The sequence below is a fragment of the Haliotis asinina genome, chromosome 2 (assembly GCF_037392515.1).
Source record: "Haliotis asinina isolate JCU_RB_2024 chromosome 2, JCU_Hal_asi_v2, whole genome shotgun sequence".
In the NCBI taxonomy this organism is placed as follows: domain Eukaryota; kingdom Metazoa; phylum Mollusca; class Gastropoda; order Lepetellida; family Haliotidae; genus Haliotis; species Haliotis asinina.
Window position 1 is genome coordinate 27,070,027 of NC_090281.1, and position 22,282 is coordinate 27,092,308.

The window sequence follows — 22,282 nt, forward strand, 5'->3', positions numbered from 1 at the left end:
TATCAAGAAGTCTTAACTAGATTTTAATAACCTTAATATTTGAATATACAAAAAGTGGAGATCGACCACACTCGACATATACCACCAGGTTACATGTACTTATTTTCACACTAAGAGCTTTTTACAAGCATACAAGTGATATTTTCTAACACTTCAAACTGTCGCAAGCCCCACACGCCTGAACCGTATTTATAACAGAATTGGGAGTTACCACTGAGGGAACCTGGCATTAGACATATGCACTGAAATTTTCAGTGATTATACTTTTTCCTGTATATGTATTTATAATATATAGATTACGTGCTGATTAAATTCTTGGGAGAATAGAAAACATGTTCTGAGATCTGTTGATTTGCCGTAACTTCAGCACGCTGCGATTACCCCTCGTCGGTCTGTAAGGTCACGTGATCAAAGTACCCACGTGACGCGCACAGGCTCAAGGCAGTGTTACAGCAACAAGAACTCTGCACGGAAAATTAATGAGGCTATAATAGAGGTTGAAAAAGTTACGCATTCTCTGGTTCGCGCGATACTTCAAAATAGTTTTAATAGTCTCAGTTCTTTCAGAATGTTGAATGGGACTGTGTTTCCAAAATGTATTTTTAAAGAGTTTAATCCTTTTACACCGTAAACAATGTGCCTGTGAAATTTGGACAAAAATATCACACCCTTCATGTACCCCACGGACTGAAGGGGGCAATCCCAAGATATAAATAGACACTAGAAATTCTGGTTCCGGTTCCGGCTGGGAAGCCGATTCGTGTCCTTACATCAGAAACGTGTGTTTGAAAATGGCAATTCCAAAAAGAAAAATGGGAAGATTACTTAAAATAGGTGTTGTAGTTGTAATATTGGCGTTGGTACTTTTAATATGCCGTTCTCTCATAAGGAAAAAGCCAGTGCTCGATATAGATCTGAATCTGTTTGACTTTCGGCACAAGTTAGGCCATGTTTATTTTGACTACAGTCAGAGAAGCATCACTTTCTCGGCAGACAACAATGATGATTCTTATCTAACAGTGACGTTTCCTCAACAACTACAAAGTGCTCCCGACTTGACGTGTGAATCGAAAGATTCGAACAGCCTGTGCTTAAAATGGATGCATAGAGGAAAGTTGGAGATTAAAGAATCTCTCTCTCAAAATGCACGGTGTTATAATATTGTTTGGACGCCCAAGAACAATGGTTTTGTGCCCCTGGATTGTTTCCCTTTAACAGACGCCCACTGGTATGGAGGAAGTGCACATTATACACACGACTGGCCAGTAGAACAACTGAATGTGCCACTACAACCTTACATATCATCACCGCTCCTCGTTGCCAAGGAAACAGGCAAAGAAGTGTTTGGTCCCGTTCTTGAACGGTACTGGTTCAGTTCAAAAGGAGTAGGGATCTATGTTGATAATTCTGTTCCTCTACATGTGAGCATCAATGAAAACAACGATAACAAGATGTGCTTTAAAGCATCATATATCTCTAACCATTACCAGAATCCTGAAAATCTGCCGCCAGTTTTGCGGTATTTTGTATGTAAAGCTGATAATGCTAAGGAAATCCATGAACATATGTACAAGAAATGTTTTAAAGTTCCAACTCGCATACCAGATGAAAAGAGGATGCAAAATCCGACATGGACATCTGCGAAATTTAGAGATCAAAATAAACAATTAACTGTTTTAACTTACACAAATGAAATCAACATAAATAAATTTCCCAAAGGTTTCTTTGAAGTTTATGGCAAATATTTCAGAGCATATGGAGATTATAATTTTGATGATAAAAAGTTTCCAAATGCTCATCAAATGATAGGAGAACTGAAGTCATCTGGTTTTGATGTTGGAACCTGGGTCACTCCTTATATGGATCTTAAGTCACTTCATGCAGAAACTGGGAAGAAAAATGGATATTTTGTTCATGATGCCGATTCAGATGTATTGCCAGCAAGCATTTCTTGGAATGGCAATATTTCACTGTTTGTAGACTTCACAAATCAGCAAGCTTTTAAGTGGTTCCATGATATACTGGAAAACATACAGAAGGATTACAGAAATACCGCTTTTACATTTGATGGAGGCGAGTCTTCCTTCTTTGATCAAAGTCAATCAATGAAGAATTTTATTCACAATCCTTGTGAGTACAGCACCAAATATGTGGAGCTTGCTGCCAGCCTGGGAGACAAGGGGACAGTGAAAGTGGGGTACCAGTCTCAGCAGTACGCCATGTTTGTGGAGATCCCTGACCGACGGTCAAGCTGGGACTATAAAGGTGGACTCAAATCAATCATCCCGACAGTTCTCACATATGGTCTCCTTGGTTACCCTTTCATCAACCCAGGTCCTATTGGTGGAAGGGGAAGTTTCTCTCAGAAGTCATTCAAGAATGAAACTTTTGAATCTAAAATACTCCCTGAGTCTGAGCTGTATGTGCGATGGATGTTGCTTTCAACTTATTTACCCATAATGCAATTCTCTTATGCTCCGTGGGAATATAACAATGAAACAACATTATTAGCTCTTCAACTGGTGCAGTATCATCGAGACAGAGTCTTTCCGCTGCTAAAGGCTGCTGCTAAAGAAGCAGAAGTAACAGGTGACACACATTTCCATTTTTTGATAATGTTTTTTCATATATACTGAACATCATTGAAAACGCACCACCTGTAAATTTTGAAATAAGGCAATAGAATCTTTTGGAAATGGAAAATTAATGGTGGGAATTTTGATAATAACACACTAGATCGTAAATAACGCTCTACAGTAAAAAACGGATCGTTCGAACACATCATCGAACACATCACATGAAAACAACAAAATTCATGCACATCACACACGAAGGGCACAAAGTGCATGCAGAAAACATGCTGTTCAGGGGTATAAATGACCTTCGGCACAAAACCGTTCTCATTTTCGCAGTACTTTCGTAAGTAAAGTTTTTTCGCCATGCCAAGATTGTCACCAGAGGAACGAGAACAGGCCTTGGGTATGTTGCAGGTCGGCGCTTCAAGCAGAAACATTGCACGACGATTTGGGTGTCATCATTCGACCATTCTGAGGCTTGCTAACAGATACCAACAAACAGGAACCAGCAGGGACCGGCAACGCCCAGGTCAGGCACGTGTTACCACCCCTCGTCAAGATCGAGACATTGTATGGCGCCATATTCGGGATCGAACCTTGCCCGCTGCCAGAACCGCCAACGCTGTCCAGGGTCGACGTGGTTTGATCAGCGCTTCCACCGTCCGACGCCGTCTCCATGCGGCAGGGTTACGTTGTCGACGCCCTTACGTTGGACCCATCCTGACTGACATCCATCGCCGTGAACGCCGACACTGGGCTGAACAGCATCGTGTGTGGTTGTTACGACGTTGGCATGGTGTGGTGTTCTCCGACGAGTCGCGTTTTCACTTGCGAAATGCTGACGGGCGTCTACGGGTATGGCGTCGACGGGGTGAACGTTATCATCAGGATTGTGTTGTGCAAACCGATCGGTGGGGTGGAAGCAGCATTATGGTGTGGGGAGGGATAAGTTATCACCACAGAACCGCTCTGATTGTTTGTCGTGGCAGAGTGAATGCTGTTTACTACCGTGACAACATTCTTCAGAACAACGTCTTTCCCTTCTTTCACCAGCATCAAGATCTGCACACATTTCAACATGACAATGCACGAGCCCACACTGCACGTGTTTCGATACAGTATCTGGCTAACAACAACATTCCTCTACTTCATTGGCCTGCATTGTCACCAGATTTGTCACCCATCGAACACTTGTGGGATTACATCGGCCAACGCCTCGCACGTCGTCCGCAGATCAACAACCTTGGGGAACTCGACAATGCCTTGCAGCAAGAGTGGAATGCAGTGCCTCAGGACTTTATTCAGAGACTTATCCGTTCAATGAGGAGACGTTGCACAGCTTGTGTTGCTGCTAACGGGGGTCATACACGCTACTGACTTTCCATTTTGACCCCATCTTTATTTCATTGTCAGCTGCATTAAATCTTCACTGTTTTGCTTGATTGTTTTTTGCTTCTTTTCTTTATCAAACATTGGTCTACACAAATATGTAAAATTTACATAGATTGCTCACTTCTGCTCATAGAAATCCACAATTTTACGGGTGGTGCGTTTTCAATGATGTTCAGTATATTAGAAGGTACATGGGTGTTAATGTCAGAGGCACTGCTGTGCAGAGTTGTGTCCCTTGGTATATGCCAGCAGTCTATGGTTGGGAGTTTGACCCTTGGTTTGTCTAGAGTATGTTTTATAGGTTGTGTAGGTGGTAGTATCAAAAACATGCATCACTTAAGGTTTTCCTTCCACATTAAACTAACTTACAGAAATATATTTGCAATAGTGTTCAATGCAATGTCAGGTCCATTCATTTATGAATAAGGGACAGGTTAGTTACTGTTTTGTTTTATTCAGTTTTATCCTGAAATGACTTACACCTGAAGCTAAGAAAGTAGAATATTTACAATTCACTGTGCTCAGTATTTTCAGTAAGTAGTTTTGTTACTTCACTGACCATGTTGACTTACTGCTGTTGTTTAGTTTATGACAAAAAGCATTTTTTCTGAAGAGAACACTCACACTGACAATGTTAACAATATTTTACAATTACAGGTTGCAAGTATTTTTTTCTTTGAATTTGTAAATTACTGTGTATAATTTTTTATGTGCAGCAAAGTGGCTAGTTGATAAGCAAAGTAAGTAATGAAGTTGGTGTGGTTTTAGAGTGCTGTGTTAAAGCTGATTATTTTAAGTCATGGATGTGCATTGTAGTATGCACCAAACGTGCATATTAAGTCTAGATATTTGAAAAAGGGTGTGTTTTCTCTGACTTCTTTTCAGTAGTATGCATACAAATCAGTAGGTTATCCCTTTAGAATTTATTTTAAGTAGTCAGTCAGAAAGTTAACAGAAATGTGGTATTGTTGAAATGAATTATTTTGTGCAATATCTTTTCTTTTCAGGTATGCCAATTATTCGGCCAGTCTGGTGGGTGGCACCAGAGGACATTGTTGCTCAGAGAGTCGACTGTGAGTTCTTGGTAGGGGACAGTCTACTTGTGGCGCCAGTACTTGAGAAGGGGGACAGAGAGCGACAGGTGTACCTCCCATCAGGCAGTCGGTGGAAGGACAATCTGAGACAAAAACATTATGATGGCGGACAGTGGCTGGAGAACTATCGTGTAGAGCTGACTGAAATTGCAACCTTTGAGCGAGAAAAGACTCCAGTCTGATGTTGTTTCAAAGGAGAAAGGACCATTGGTGTGTTAAGTGAATGAACTAGGTGTGGAAGTTGTTTTGCACCTGAAGGTTGGAGAGTGGCAGACACTGATTTGGTGTGTTGGCTGGTATGAACAATACTTTTCTAGTGATTCAGAAGCTATATTAATGACTAAGCAACTGTGTGATATGTAAGGAGTGAATAAGTGTTGTTTTATGGAGTTTTCAGCAATATTCTAACTATATCAGGGCTGGTGACACCAGAAATGGGCTTGTATGAATGTTCAAACTCAAACTTCATTTTCATTTTTGCATTATGAATTAATACAGCAACCACTAAGCTGCAGCAAACTATTTATAGAAATCTGAATTTTTTGCATTTGAAATTTCAGATTCAACTTATTTACTTACTCAGTATTTTATCATATTTTTGTGATAGTTTTCTGATGAGCCAGTTTGGTTACTATGGTTAAAATTTTTACCTGCTTTCAAGTTTTTTGACAAAAAAATATTTATTGGCGATATTCTGTATATATATATGCTTGACTAGTCAGTGAAGTTGGATGGAGTGGCAGCTAGTTACATGGATTGAACAGTGTTTCATTTACAGCACAGCAGGCCTGATTATATATCGATAGTCTGTCAATAACTCTGTCTGTATCTGTCGCCACTATATCTGTACCTAGTGTATATATCTGTTCAGTCTGAGAAGCTGAGCATATAAACTTTATACAATAGCAGTATGTTCTACTAACAGTCAGAATGTTTTGGCTTGTAGACTCAAAAGTAGGTTGGTTGGTTTGTTTTTGAATGCTGCGCTCAGCAATATTCCAGGTATATTGTTGTGGTCTGGACCAAACGAGACCAGACAATTCAGTAATTAACAGCTTGAACATCAATCTGCACATACACACTTTGGATATGATGATGTGTGTCAGCCAAATCAGCCAGCCTGACCGCCCGATCCTGTTATTTGTCTCTTAGGAAAAGCATGGGATACTGAAGATAGATTATAACCTGGAGCTTCACAATTCTGTAGTCTCAAAAGGTTTATTCTGTGGGAGTTGTACTCTAGGATGTACTTCTCTATACAGATCCTGGTTAGAATTGGTCTTTAATTCATAAGAGACTATCGGGATTGGGTGATCAGGCCTGCTGTCTTAATTTAGAAGTATAATTATCATGTCTTGAGTTTTGGTGTCCAAACTTTCTCTACAGTATCATTTCAAAGCTGTTGTTAGAATGTTTTGAGGAAGATATTTGGACATTTTAGGCCAAGCTCTGTCAAACTTAGGTGACTGCAGTATTGTGTACCTCCCTCTGTGGAATGCTTAGTTAGTGCATGGTTTTACAGTACCAGCAATGTGGGTTTGGAATCTGTCACTGTATGGATGATGACTGGTAAGGTGTTGATGTTGAGAGTGAGTGAGAGACGTTTTACGCTGCTTTTAACAATATTCCAGCAATATCACAGCAGAAATGGACTTGACACATTGTACTCTTGTAAGGGAATGAACCTGGATCGTCAGCATTATGAGTGATAAATGGATGAAGATGGCCCCTGAACGACCTAGACAGTTATAACTGCCTTTATGCAAGAGAGCTGTATGCATGCATGTGTGTGAGTGAGTGAAATTTGATAAGGATATGGTCATTATGCAAAGAATCTGCCAAAAGATTAAACTTTGAAAAATGTTTATCAAAGTTATATATTGTATATCTTAGATATATGTTTTTTTTAATAACATTGCCAAAAGATATAAAATAATAATCTTTGGTAGTAACTTCAGCAATACAGCATTTAAATCATGTTAATGTTGATTTTGTTTTGTTTTGGTCTAAATTAGGTTTGTCATATATGTGAAGCACAGAAATATGTTGTTTGGTACTAGGGCTGGTTAAAATATTTGATAAATGTAAAACATGTCTCTGCTCACCAGTCATTTGAAGTAAGTTGATTTCTTTCAGACGTGTTTGGCACTTTTGGTCAATGTTTATTATGTCTCTGATATTTATTGATAATCAATCAATGTTTAGTAATCAATCTCTATGATCTACAACGATGCCAAGGTCTTGTTGATGCTCGACTCTTATGGTTTAAATATCTTTGCCAACAGCATTGGCCTTGTTTTATCAGCATTGACTTGTGACTGTCAGCATTAACTTGTGACTGTGAAATTCCTCCCATGTGCTTCCCATGGCAATTTATGATATCTGATACTGATGTGTGTAACACATTTCTATTCTCTGTGTCTTCCAGTTGTCAGGTTGATACGTGTGATTATTTACTTAAAGGGAAACTGATCCAGAAAGATTGTTTCTTGCCAACAATTTAATGCCAGGTGATCAGTCCCTGCTCCCTCGACTGTGACGGCCATGAGGATTGGGCAGTGTCCAACTTGGCAGAATTTCTCTATCCTAAACACGTTTCTGTACTGGTTATTTTCTAAATGGATGCAACAGAACAGTCTTTGAAGTAAGCTGTTTTTCAGCAGCCTTTCGTGTAATTCACACAATTTATGGAACTATACATCATGTGTGTTTAGCATGTTTCTATACCACCAGCTGTCAAGTCAGTGAGTTTTATGACAGACTCAGTGGATGCGACATTACCGTTTTTGAAGTAGCTGCTTTAGCTGAAATGGCATCCTTTCATGTAACTCATCCATAAACAGCTAAAGTACTGTCGCTAAGAAAATAAAAACTGTTCTTAGCCTGTTATTCTGTATCCCTAAAATTTACACAATTGCAAAATAGCACATGTGGAAATAACCTGTCGATCTAACTGGGTGTTCGGTGGGTTGCCTAATAGGATATCCACAATAGCATGTTTACTCATAAAATTGGTCAAAATACAAATAGCTACTAAAACAATAGATTAGACTGTAGATGGCAATTAGGGCCCTCAGCCACTGAAACTGTAGTTAGGCGCAACAGATATTTCATGCTTTCACATGATATTAACTACATAAGATGTGTATATAAATGTGACAAGCCACCCACCTGTCCAGTTTTGTCTTTTTCCAACAGCATTTTAGGCATTTACTCATACTCATCATGCTCATATAGACCTCATTAATGACTGTTAGAAGTGGAAAGTTATTGGTTAGTTGGGGTGTATGGTAATATATCATCATTTTGCATGCTTACACTATGTGTATTATATCACACCCCTGGTAGCCTGGTTTAGCAGGCTTTCGTTGCTATGCATTTACAGATAAGTTTGAGTCCCTTAGATCCCGGTGTATGTGTATTTCTAAAAAACAATTTCTGGCTCCCATAGCATGCGACACTAGAAAAAACACTAAGAACTTAATGACACACCCATCCATATATGACCCCCCAATATCATACCCCTCATCCACCCTCACAATCACCCATTATTGTTCTGATCTCTGTACATGTTATATATCAGGGTATGTACACTGTACAGAGTGTGTATGATGATCTCTACAAATGCTTTGATCTATATGTTGTATGTTGTTGACAAGTGCACATGTAACCTCTATACAACGAAACCTTGTCATCACCCAGTTATCTCCCTTGCTTTTATTTGCGTGGTCTGTTTCTTTGGTAAAGAATAATAACAGGTAAACATGATATTGTCTACATATATGTACAAACATGTGATATTTGTGTTTTGTCAGAATATGCCAGAAAAAGAAAAATCATTCACAAAATAATGTTACATTCATCTTAATAAAATTGTATTGTAATTTTAGCAATAGACCTCCACATAAAGGATACTATGGATGTATAGATGACTTTCTGTACAATTTGTTTGCAAATTACCTGCTTGTAGGGTAGGATGCGTCAATGTTCGTAACTGTATGTTATTGAAAAATATTATATAACATAAACTGTTGAGCAGCAGTGTTGATATCCAGACACTGAGCCTTGTTTTATGTTCAAGACAAAATATGAATTTCATGAATCATTCACTCTTTTGATTCAGAAATCTGTTACCATTCATGACTATCATCAGGGTATGAAACTCCCAAAATCTTCAGCCAGAGTCCAGGGCTGGTTATAATTTCTTCATACACATGTCTAAACTTTAACCTGACCATTGGGCAGGTGAGTTTGAGAATCTGGCAGCCCATGTTGAAAATAACCAATCCCAGATGTTTGGGCAGGCAGGTATTTCACACACTGCCATCATATTTGCTGGTTTTGTATATTTTTTGTTTGGAGTTCCCAAACTTTTGGTTTCTCATGTGGACGATTATCATGATTATTGTATATTTGGCTCACAAATCAGTATATGAGTTTTATATGGCATTGCAGTTACGTGTATATTCTTGGTTTTGCTGACTATCGAACAATTCTATGTTTTATCCTATCATTCCATGAATAAAGAGATGTTATATTACTTATAATTTGGAACCTGTCTCTTTGTCCTGTCATGTCTTCATATGTAAAGTTGGGTAGGCTAGCATGATGAAATAGGAACTAGTATGCCACTGAATCCCCACAGGGAGACAAACATGATGTTCTGGGGACCTAGTCTGCCCCAGAATCCCCACAGGGAGACAAACATGATGTTCTGGGGACCTAGTCTGCCCCAGAATCCCCACAGGGAGACAAACATGATGTTCTGGGACCTAGTCTGCCATGGAATCACAATGGAGAAACAAGCCTGATGTTCTGGAGACCAAACAAGCCTGATGCTCTGGAGACCAAACAGGCCTGATGCTCTGGAGACCATACAAGCCTGATGTTCTGGAGACCAAACAAGCCTGATGTTCTGGAGACCAAACAAGCCTGATGCTCTGGAGACCATACAAGCCTGATGTTCTGGAGACCAAACAAGCCTGATGTTCTGGAGACCTAGTCCATAGAATCACAGCAGGGAGACATTCAGACAAGCGTGGGGTACTGAGGCCTGCTCCGGCTTAGAATTTCCACAGGGAGGCAAGCATTGGAAACTGGGACTCTAGTCTGATATGGAATTCCCACTGGCACAGGGAGACAACCAGGGGGAACGCATATACGTGTAACATGACAGGGAAATCTGGAGAACATTTGAGGGTAAACATACAAACAGTCAAGAGGCACTGAAATTCCGCCAGAACCAATAACCACCCGACCCAGTAAGTCACAAATTACTTTGTGCAAAACCTGCCTGAATTCTCAAAGGGTATACATGTATACATACAGAAATAGACTCGTGTTTCATAATGAGGGCATACATTATAACGGATTTTGTTAGAAGCGACTTCTGACTACATCGTCTGAACTAATGTTACCACAGTTGCCAAAACAATAATACAGCATTCATTAAAAAGAAACGAACAGCAATAAAAGGCATGCCCTTTTTTCTATATATGTCACACGCGATGAACTGATTATTTTAAGCCTCATGGCGGATCTATATGCAGAACCAGAGGTCTGATTTGGTGGCTGAGTTCAGAAATAACAGATAACAATGTGAGCTGGCGGACATGTGTCCTGGTCTCACAACCTGTCACCCACATAATATGGAGGCTCTTCACATACTGTGTCTCATCATAGGTGAGATTCCTCATCTTATATTTAAATTATTTATAAAATGAGCGGAAAAGAGAGTACACATCTGGTGTTTTTGATTAATTGAAAACTCCTTTGATTTTGACTGGCAACGACGCAGCTGGACACGATGTCTATTTTGTTTTGGCACCGTATTAGCTATGTCTGTGACTTATAAATCGTTTAAAGAGCCTTTTCAAAATATTCCGGATTTTTTCATTACCAGTTCTCCATTCCTCAAAGCGACCATAGCGCTACGACTGTTGCAAGTTTGTGTTAACGTATGGGAGTTACGATCACATTAGCGCTACGATCGTTTTGTGGAACGGGACCCAGGTGTGCACTATGTTTGTACAGTTTATACTAAATGAAATTTTGATAATCGGGTTGTGTATGTAATTTCTGTTGATGGAGGTAGCAGACTACCAATTTTATTGCTGAACTGTCACATGACCAGTTCTAGGTAGCCAACTGGTGTAATGTGTGCCTGACAATGTTAGACACTGCGGTCGCATCTGTTCGAATTCCATATCATAGTGCGGGGTTTGCGTAATAATTCTGATGAACATCCACAATCTGTCTTACATTCTACCCACGTATTACCCACCGTGACTTCAATGACTGTAACTGCTCAAAATGACTGCCATAGTCTGACTGAAATAATCGACAGCTCAAAGTGACCGCCACTGTTACATATAACTGAAATACTTCTAGAGTGGACTGACCTACCGTGATATAACTGAAATACTGCTCCAATGGACAGACCTACTGTGATATCACTGAAATACTGCTCCTAGTGGACTGGCCTATTTTGATATAAGTGGAATTCTTCTCCAGAGGACTGACCTACCGTGATATAAGTCAAATACTGTTCCAATGGACTGACCTACCGTGATATAACTGAAATACTGCTCCAATGGACTGACCTACTGTGATATAACTGAAATACTGCTCCTAGTGGACTGAAATATAAGTCAAATACTGCTCCAGTGGACTACCGTGATATAAGTCAAATACTGCTCCAGTGGACTACCGTGTTATAAGTCAAATACTGCTCCAGTGGACTACCGTGATATAAGTCAAATACTGCTCCAGTGGGCTGACCTACCGTGATCTAAGTCAAATACTGCTCCAGAGGACTGACCTACCGTGATATAAGTCAAATACTGCTCCAGTGGGCTGACCTGCCATGCTATAAGTGAAATTCCGTTCCAGTGGACTGACCTACCGAGATATAAGTGAAATACTGCTCCAATGGACTGACCTATCGTGATTTAAGTCAAATACTGCTCCCAATGGACTGACCTACTTTGATATAAGTCAAATACTGTTCCAGTGGACTGACCTACCCTGATATAAGTCAAATACTGTTCGAAGGGACTGACCTACCGTGATATAACTGAAAAACTGCTCCAGTGGACTGATATGTCAAATACTGCTCCAGTGGACTGACCTACCATGATATAAGTGAAATTCCGTTCCAATGAACCAGCCTACTGTGATATAACTGAAATACTGCTCCAACGGACGGACCTATCGTGATGTAAGTCATATACTGTTCGAATGGACTGACCTACCTTGATATAACTGAAATAGTGCTCCATTGGACTGACCTACCATGATATAAGCGAAATTCCGTTCCAATGGACCAACCTAATGCGATATAACTGAAATACTGCTCCAGTGGACTGACCTACCATGATATAAGTGAAAGTCTGTTCCAATGGACTCACCTACAGTGATATAACTGAAATACTGCCCCAATGGACTGACATACCATGATATAAGTCAAATACTGCTCCAGTGGACTGGCCTACTGTGATATAAGTGAAATTCTCTTCCAGTGGACTGACCTACCGTGATATAAGTAAAATAATGCTCCAATGAACTATGATATAACTGAAATACTGATGCAATGAACTGACCTAATGTGATATAACTGAAATACTGCTCCACAAGAACTGACCCACCCCGATATAACTGAAATATTGTTCCAATAAACTGACCCAGTGTGATATAACTGAAATACTGCTCTAATGAACTGACCTACCCTGATATAAGTGGAATTCTCCTCCAATAGACTGACTTACTGTCATATAACTGGAATAAAGCTCAGATTGAGTGGCCTGCCGAGACATAAGTGACATACTGCCCAAATTGATTGATTTACTGATATATCTGGACTGTAGCTCAAGCTGAATGACTTATTCTGATATAACTGGAATAGTACTCAAACTGACTTACCCTGATATGACTGGAATACTATTCAAATTAACCGACCTACCTTGATATAACCGGAATACCGCTCAACCTAACTGACTTACAGTGATATAAGTGGTATACTGCTCGAACTAACTGATTAACTTTGATATTCAGTATTCGGGATATGTCTCATAAGAATTCGGACCAGAGACGCATTGCTGATTGTGTGAACAGATTCACGTAAACCCAAATATTCCTGATGTCAATATCACCATAAAGATACATATGGAATGCGTGATGATATGCTAAGTCATGCCAAGGGTATTTCAGTTTTTTTTGGTATGAATTCGTGGTTTTGCTTTTCTTGTCACGCAACAAATTTGTCATATTGAGTGACCTGAAAAAGTCACTTACACAGTACAGATCTTCACGGTCCTACTATGGAATTGAAGCAGGTGGAAGTCTGACAGTTTAGTGAGTGTGAGCGAGTCCGTTTCACGTTGGTTTTAGCAGCATTCGGGCAGTATCACGGGGAGGGGATGGTGAGCGAGGGACACAAATGGGCTTCACATATTGTACCCATGTGGAGAATCGAACCCGGGTCATCGGTATGAGGCTTCCCTCAGCGTACCAACACTCTAGTGTTGTACAATATAGTAGGGTATAACATACATGTTTTTCAACATGACGTGTTACAGTGATATATACTATATGGTATTATCAGATAAAGAAAGGATTCCAACGTCATATACACAGTATGATGGCATGTTGGGACAGTTTACATACTGATGTCTTTTAGCGGCATTTAGAAGTTGTATATATGGCCAAGATCTTTTATGGATAATTTTTTAAATTCTTTGACACACAACGTTTCGGGGTCATTTCAGACACCTTCAACAGGTGAAGAGATACGTAAACAGACCAGGTTACATTGTGGTGACAATTTCAGTAGGAGAACAACTTTATTTGTTGGTGATTTATGCAATTATCTGTTCCAGCTGGATCTACATTTGTTGTCGCCCAGTTCCCGTTTCAACCACCAAATGGTACGTGAGTAATATCAAAAAATAATTAACAACTATAATAATGATGGTGATGTTGTGGGTAATTGTAGATTCAACTGATAAGAAGGGTATGCAGGAGACTGCAGTGTTGGGGAATCTCCATACTCTCCTGAGATTTCTTGATGGGTTCGATAAGACGTCGCTTCCTGGGAGAAGTTCCATTCCCTGTCTTGGCTGCGTGAATGGGGAGTTGACCCCGAGTTGATAATGAATCTAATCAGTCTAACTGTGCCAGAACCACCCAGCCTCTCTTTGCTGCATTTTATTTCAATCCGTAGGACGGTAATATCTACAACAGCAACAGCAATGAAACAAACATCAACATGATATAGTGCGGTAATAAGAAGTGCTGTATCACGTATGATTAAACACCAGGGAGGGGTGAAGTCCAAACGAAGGATATGTGGCAGGGACAATGTGTTTTGTCTGTTTTTTTTGGCTGAACATTGCATCCAGCATTATTCAAGTTATGTATGGCGGCGGTCTGTAAATTATCGTGTCTGAACCAGACAACCCAGTGATCACCAGCATGAGCATCGTTGTAGGCAATTGGGATACGATGATATGTGCAAAAATTGAAAGTTTGACCACTAAAATTCAAGACATGATAACAATACTTATCTAAATCAAGTCGACAAGCCTGACCATCCGATCCGGTTAGTCGCATGTTACGACAAGCATGGTTGCCGAAGACCATTACTAAACAGAATCTTCGCTGGTAGGTAAAATGTGTAGCTGACACGTAACATCACAGGGAGCAATATATACAAAACCAGTTAAGGGTAGATAACTTGTAATTACCATTAATGACATAGAGAGGTGTCCTTTGATGAAAGGAAAAGGCACCCTAAGCCATGATACCCCGGCCTCCACAGGACAAACGTTAGTTGACGTTAAGGTCAGCAAACATCTCTCTTGGTACGCACGAGTTCTGTCATCAATGAACTGTAGAGTAAACCTAAACTAGACAAAGAACTGACACCCACTGAGCACGTTGTCAACGAACATGGCGTCAACACCAGTCACGTCTTGCAGTCCGATGTCGCTGCAGTAGTGGTGGTCGTACTGCTGGTTGCCGTGCCCGGAGATAGTTCCTCCTCATTCGGTTCCTGACCCTCTGACCAACTACCAAGATACATGTGGCACGTCTCATTTGGTCACGGAGTTGTCTGTCAGTTACTCTCCGGTGTCGGAGTGCCATATGTGACAGGTATTGGTCTACTGTAGGAGTTGTTGATAGAGGTCTGCCGGAACGTGGTCGATTATTCAGCGTTCCAGTGACACAAAACTGTTGCAATAACCTTCCAATGACACTCTGATTCTTTGAGTGAAACTGTGATGAGTTTCATCGTCTTGAAGCCAAGCAAGAGCTCTTCCTCTGTCTGTCATGCACAGTTGACGTCTTGCCATTATTGAAGTGACAATAGGAATGGCACAATTGGATGTTTCATAGGTTAAATAAGCATGCACAACATTAATCCGACGAACAACACGTGCAAATGCTGTTGATGATGGATTCTCATCTTCTACAGGCACAGTTGTGGCGTGAAGCAACTTGATGTTGATGTTTTAAAACCCTACCACATGATGACTTTTGGCACCATGGTTGTCTTCAGGTGTATCCAGGTTCTGTAAAGGTTTTGAATAAACTACCATACACGGGATGTAAAATTCCACTCATATGTAAAACGCACAACCTTATCAATAACAATACACTATGATATCGCATGGTCCTTAACATTTTTAGTAGTAAATTTATATACGACAAAGGACAACGGAGGAAATAATCTACTGGTGTGTTGCGTTTCAGTACCCACCATGTCTTGTCTGACGTGCACCTACCTGAGCGACCCTGCTGATTGCAAACATTCCAAGAAGTGTTACCCCGGTGACGTGAGTGTTACTGTGTGGGGTACTGTTTCTTTCAAAACATAACATGGAAATAGTTTTGACATTGGTGGATTTTCTAATGAATTTAACTTTTTCAGCCTTCTTGCAGGGCCTTCTTTTATGGCTTTTAGTTAACACCATCACGTCGGTGGTCAAAATGTAGATAACACTTGGATTTGGCATTTAATACAAAGAAGAAATAAACGAACGAACGAATGAAAGGAAGGATGGATGGATGGTTGGGTGGATGAATGAATAAATGAATGAATGAATAATATGGTATGCTCACATGAATGATCTGAAAGAAATGTACTATTTAAGACAAAAGAGAACCATCTGATTCGTATATACGTTCAGTCATGTTGGAAAGTATTCTGAAATTCCTTTGTCAACATTGTGTCCACCACATGCCTGCCATCCGTGAAGAACCTGTCTGTTTCAGACCTGCTTTCTTGGAGAAGTAGAGGAGTCAGACAACGGGACCTACTACATCCAGTACTGTTACCCTGAACCGGTAAGTCCTAAAACATTTTCAGGATATATGTGCTGCTGGAAATATACCGTCAAATAGAAATTATATGTCTGTACTTCAGACCATTCAAAACAGGGAAATCGTTTGCCATAAAACAGAGTATTGTAATGTGTTTATAATATAAATGTGCGTGCGTGAGCGCCAACGTGTGTGTATGTGCATGTGCGCGTGCGTCTGTTTGTGTGTCTATATGTGTGTGTTTGTGTTTGTGTGTGTGTGTGTGTGTGTGTAGGGTTTCATATTTTGAATTGCTGAATCATCTTACATGTAACTAAAACCCTGCTTTATCAGTAACCATAGAGGCGTTGAGTCTGAACTGCCCACTGCATCACTCATGTAATTAGACGATCTGTCTCTATGTATTTGTTGCTGCTTAGCAGAAGTTTCATTAAGCTAGATGACAGCGTACAAGAAACTTTTGGAGAGGGCGTTCCTAAGTTGGATAACTTGTGCCCAATCCATTTCATTTCCGAATAAAATATATTTCAGACAACATTTCATCCTAGAAACTTAGCTCATGATGTTCTTAATATCCAGAATTCAGTATTTCTTGTAATGATAACTCAGTTTTACCCAGCCAGGCACCTGATTTGAATTGTTATAATATAACGAAAATTATTAAATGAGAAAGTACAAGCTCGCAAATACTTTTGTGTAATTGATATATAACACGTCATATATGTACGTATCCTCAAATCAGTTGTATATCATCTTGGTCTAAGACTTCATGTGGCTATGTTCATTTCAACCAATGGATGGGGTAACATCCCTTTTTTTCTACTGCAGGGATGTTTACAAATGAAGAATCTGGTCGAACAGGGAAACCGCGACCTGCGCGGTTACCACTTCAACTGGATCACTTGCTGCAACACCGACGATTGCAACAACGTCACACCCCAACCTTAGACGCTTGCGGTCAAGTGTTGTAGAGCGTGTTCAGCTTAGTTCGTTATGTGTCGCCATGTTCCGATTCAACTGATTTCGTACTAGACTTTTCAGATGTTCCAGTTTCAGCTGTTTTGTTTGAGATTAAAACTGACTTAGCAAATGTACAGTAATTTATCACAGAAAGGAGGACTGATGCGTTATTTTTTAAATTTCTCTTTATGGAGGAAACACTTTGGAAGGCTCAAAATGACCAAAATGCTTCTGCGCAAGAATCATGCGATTGTCTTTGACTCTGAAGCTGATAGTCACACCACGCATCAGTCGTTGTCTGGTACAGCCCCAGTAACCGAAAATATAAACACTTAATGCCTTCTCGGATGTGGTCAAATGTAACTCATGTGCTTCTGAGATTACACTTTCTTTCAGTAATGCACAAATTCTAGTTATTTTTGTGTGTTGAATCTAATACTCATTTTTCACTCTGACTGTGGGTTTGTATCAAGTGTATTGGAACTTGTGCTTTACGAAGAACAGGTAATCCCATGTTATTTATTACCATTTTGGGTGATTTGACATAGTCGAATTTACGAACGGAATGTCACAGAGATGCGTTTGTTGAAGATGGCCTTGGGTTCCTGGACATGAACTTAATCCTACTCAGTCTGAGGCTGCTCTACATGGATACTTTGGAAGTGACCCAACTGACAAGGGCATGCTTGTGGTTTTGTCTCGGAGGTCCATCCAAGAACAACAAAGAAAATGAAGTGGGCATATGGGAAAATGAAATTTTCACCACCAGGGACATATACAGGCTCGGACGTTTTCGTATCCGTCAAACCTGACCATGTCGTTTATGAAAAACCCTCAGTGAAATTCTGAGTATGACGGAATTTTGTGTCCCATTAACAGTGGAAAAACCCCTACGAACACACACACACACACACACACACACACACACACACACACACACACACACACACACACACAAACACACACACACACAGACAGAGAGAGAGAGAGAGAGAGAGTAAAATAAAAAATACTAAACGAAAATAAGAAAAATAAAAGAAATAAAACAAACAAAAACAACCCAAACAAGCAAACACACAAACCCCAAACATCGTAAACATGCATCCCAAGTACAGAGTTGTCTCTTTTTGTGGAATGTTGCTAACAGCGACATAAAACCATGCGCAGTCACGCTCTTTATCGCTATGTTGAATGCTCATCACTATATAGAATACAGAAACTTCTATTCACGTGGACTGTCAACATCGACCCGTAATATATTCTCGGGTATGTTGTGTAAACAATTACTTTTGATCATGTGCGTGATTTTGAGCTTGTGCTTAAATATCACGCAATACATCTCTGTAACTATGACACCGCCTTTGGAAATGTCGAGACGATGTCACTGACATAGATAGAAGCGTGCCAATATTTACGGAGGCAATGTATACTTTCAACTCGAATAGGAAGTATCGACACCACATGAACGCACCACCATTTCTCCTTATCACCACCTCTAAACACAACGCAGTAGCTACATGAGCGTGCATGGGGTGTTATTCTTGATTTTGACTATTTTCAGAAAGGTCGATAAATCATTGTAGACCATTCATTTTGACAGTCATCGTGCATCACACAGCACATTTCACGTCATACACCAAACATCTTTCATAAGGTCATAAGTGATGATGCGCTCTCAAAACATTCATAATCATATCAACATTGATAGACTCCGATATATCTCCCGATATTTTTCAGTCGCGGATGAAAAATTACTCTCCTTTTTTTGAAGAGCACAATGTATATATCTAAATAAACTTCAAACAAAAATAGCAAGAGGTTTGTAAAACTAGGGAGTAATGGTATGGTGATGACTGACGTTCCCCCACCACCCCCAACACACACACACACACACACACACACACACACACACACACACACACACACACACACACACACACACACACACACACACACACACACACACACACACACACACACACACACACACACACACACACACACACACACACACACACACACACACACACACACCCTGGGTGACTACGTGAACAATAAATGTATTATACTAGGACAGCATACCAAAGACTCGCAGAATAAGAGATGTAACTACAGTTCCACATATTCTAAAGACAGGAATGGTTTCAACATTTATTTATTCAATATTGGACTGAAGAAAACAGCGTTATTTAAAAGACAAAGCTGATCCACTTGGCGCTAGGACCTAGGGAAGTTTCATACGACATTTCGGATGGACCTGTTACTAACAATGAAATTATTGACACTAGGTATATCGTTGTGTTCACAACATGCTCCAAAAATACCCGACATTTGCATTGCGTAAACTGTGTTGCCTAGACTTCCCAAACGTATTTGATTCGTCCATACTATATCTGTGGTACGGATTTGTTATCTCAATACCGTCCAAGACGATAAAATCAACATATGGTAATGTTAATTATGTGCCAGAAGTAAACACATGCAATCAAACTAAAGGTGGCAGAGAGTGTTCCCTTTCTCGTTTCTTATGTTGGTTATTCATAAATGAAATTGTACACGTAATGCAGCACTAGCACAGTTACACGTGCTGATTTCATTTTTACTTACTTGCTGATGATTTGATACTTGTTTCAAAAACTAGAAGGGGAATTATAAACGGAGAAGGAGTTATCCATTTTAGACAAAACTAGTCTGTAGTCAATAGCCATATGGCTTATACTACCGGATACCCATTTTCTGCTGGATGAACAGAGCCAAGTAACATTGTAACAAGTAATTGTTGCAGATGATCTCTACATGGCAACGCAATGTACAAGGAACTTTGGCTGGAAATAAAAGAGTTAGTAAAATGAATTCCTTTGCAAAAACAGATTTGGCAAACTATGCACAAACAAACGTACAAACGTTTCATCATCAATATCGCTTAATGTGTGTATCACAGACAGCATGTATTCTCTCATTGTGATTGTAGCAAAAAAAAATGTTTTATTCATTTCTACGTAGGTCCACTGGCCGGTATGAAGAATTGGAAAGGAATGATCATTATAAACCAATATATACCTTAAACAAAAACTATGGGAACACCCTAAAATTTGGTAGACACATACAGACTTAACAGTGATGAGGTCATTTATACTGTAAAGTAAATGCAACTTTTGTGCATAATAAGCACCTTAAATGACCACTTGGAACATGCAGTGGAGCAGCTGATTCAATATTGGTTCATCTTGAGTTAAATGAAAATTTGTCCAAAAACAGCTAAAAACAAGGGTGCGAAGCACACCTGCACAATGATCATTTCACTCATACAAAATATCGATAGTTTATATATATATATATATATATATATATATATATATATATATATATATATATATATATATATATATATATATATATATATATATATATATGTATATATATATACACACACACGTGTGTGTGTGTATATATATATATACATATATATATATATATACATATACACACACATACATACATACATACATACATACATACATACATACATACATACATACATACATACATACATACATACATACATACATACATATATATATATATATATTTTAGGGTGTTCCCGTATTTGTTTCTGGTATATGTCCGAGCTATCGTTCCGCATCGTATTATTGAGATACATTTGTTTTGTTGACATTTCAATCAGTCTGTATACCTTACAACGCCTTATAATGTTACTGCACTTACGTTTGTTTGTTTCTTTTTTCTTATATCTGACATCAGACTTGGTTGAACAAATGCAACGAAGTCATCAGTTAACCAGGAAAACACATTTTCCTATATCCGAACAATATCATCAGCGAGTGTCTGTATAAACGGTGAAGTTATTGCAGTAATTATCCCTATATGGTTTTCGGATGCGTTTTGTACCAAACAACTTCTGCAAGCAGCATCATGACGCTGCAGACCACTCCAGCTGCCACAGCAAAGAAGATGCCCTGAACCTTGGAGAGGGACACACCTTTTGGGAAATCCTCTTGTGGACATTGTACCTGTGGAGCAGACTGAATCCATTGATGATAAGTGCGCTGCAGTATGCCACTGTCGCGGAGATGGTACATCCTGTCGGTGGCAAATAATACATAGGATTACATGTCAGGGTTACCAACACACTAAAACCTTTATGGCGCAATGTAAATCACTGTCAGACGAAAATAAGATATCGTGAGGTGAAAAAAGTGATTCTACTTGATTATCGTTCCATTGGGTGAGTTAAACGGTACAACTGGCTTCGTAAAACTTGTGATATTTACATGTGATACATCACCATGCTCGGACTTACGTCACTTTTGCTACATGGACCCAAGCTGGATGTACACCATCCTTGCAGCTGTCAGCAATCTAGCCAAAACATGTCTACTGCAGTTAAAACCATAGTAAGTTAAGTTAAGAATAGTGCATTGGGACTTATGTACCCTCTCAGGAAGACAATAATTTTACAATAATTCAACCCCCATTGATTGCCACTAGCAATAACTATCTAAGTTACTAATCTAAACTAGCAATCATTAAAATGCATCTATCTAAAGAACATATTAATCAGAATGCATCAATGAAATCAATTAAAAAAATATTAAATCAGTACAGTGGTAAAAGAACCTTAACCTCTCACACTGAAATATTTATCCCTTATGATGCAGAATTCAACACAGTTAAGCAAGATATGCTTGACCGTGGCTCTATCATGACAAGGGATACAGAACAGAGGATCTACACCTTTTGACACATGTTTGTGATTATATCTAGTAGGACCAATATGTCGTCAATATGTATGGCAATCGTCGCATGATGACCTCTTCTAATCTGGACTGACAACCGAAGTAGGTGTAACCAGTAGTTGTTTTTATTTCATCTAATTTATTGATATCAGTTTGGAAGTAGGTTTTAATGTTAGCTTTG

At 39.5% G+C, this 22,282-nt stretch overlaps 2 protein-coding genes across 2 annotated transcripts; both read left to right on the plus strand.

Moving 5' to 3' along the window:
• The first annotated feature begins 743 nt into the window (after positions 1-743).
• Positions 744-9,616, plus strand: LOC137272414 (myogenesis-regulating glycosidase-like). The gene is made up of 2 exons (XM_067804796.1): positions 744-2,589; positions 4,976-9,616. Exons 1-2 carry the CDS (start codon positions 792-794, stop codon positions 5,242-5,244), a joined length of 2,067 nt encoding a protein of 688 aa, XP_067660897.1. The 5' UTR covers positions 744-791; the 3' UTR covers positions 5,245-9,616.
• A 1,040-nt stretch (positions 9,617-10,656) lies between these two features.
• On the plus strand, positions 10,657-17,497 carry LOC137272415 (uncharacterized). The gene is made up of 5 exons (XM_067804797.1): positions 10,657-10,744; positions 13,939-13,986; positions 15,815-15,897; positions 16,337-16,408; positions 17,213-17,497. The coding sequence occupies exons 1-5, from the start codon at positions 10,675-10,677 to the stop codon at positions 17,330-17,332; spliced, it is 393 nt and encodes a 130-aa protein (XP_067660898.1). The 5' UTR covers positions 10,657-10,674; the 3' UTR covers positions 17,333-17,497.
• Positions 17,498-22,282: the final 4,785 nt, after the last annotated feature.

Coding starts and splice junctions, on each gene's coding strand:
- LOC137272414 (XM_067804796.1), top strand. CDS start 792: ATGGCAATTCCAAAAAGAAAAATGGGAAGATTACTTAAAATAGGTGTT. Junction 2,590..4,975: donor TAAAGAAGCAGAAGTAACAG/GTGACACACATT, acceptor TTTTCTTTTCAG/GTATGCCAATTATTCGGCCA.
- LOC137272415 (XM_067804797.1), top strand. CDS start 10,675: ATGTGTCCTGGTCTCACAACCTGTCACCCACATAATATGGAGGCTCTT. Junction 10,745..13,938: donor CATACTGTGTCTCATCATAG/GTGAGATTCCTC, acceptor TATCTGTTCCAG/CTGGATCTACATTTGTTGTC. Junction 15,898..16,336: donor AGAAGTGTTACCCCGGTGAC/GTGAGTGTTACT, acceptor TGTCTGTTTCAG/ACCTGCTTTCTTGGAGAAGT.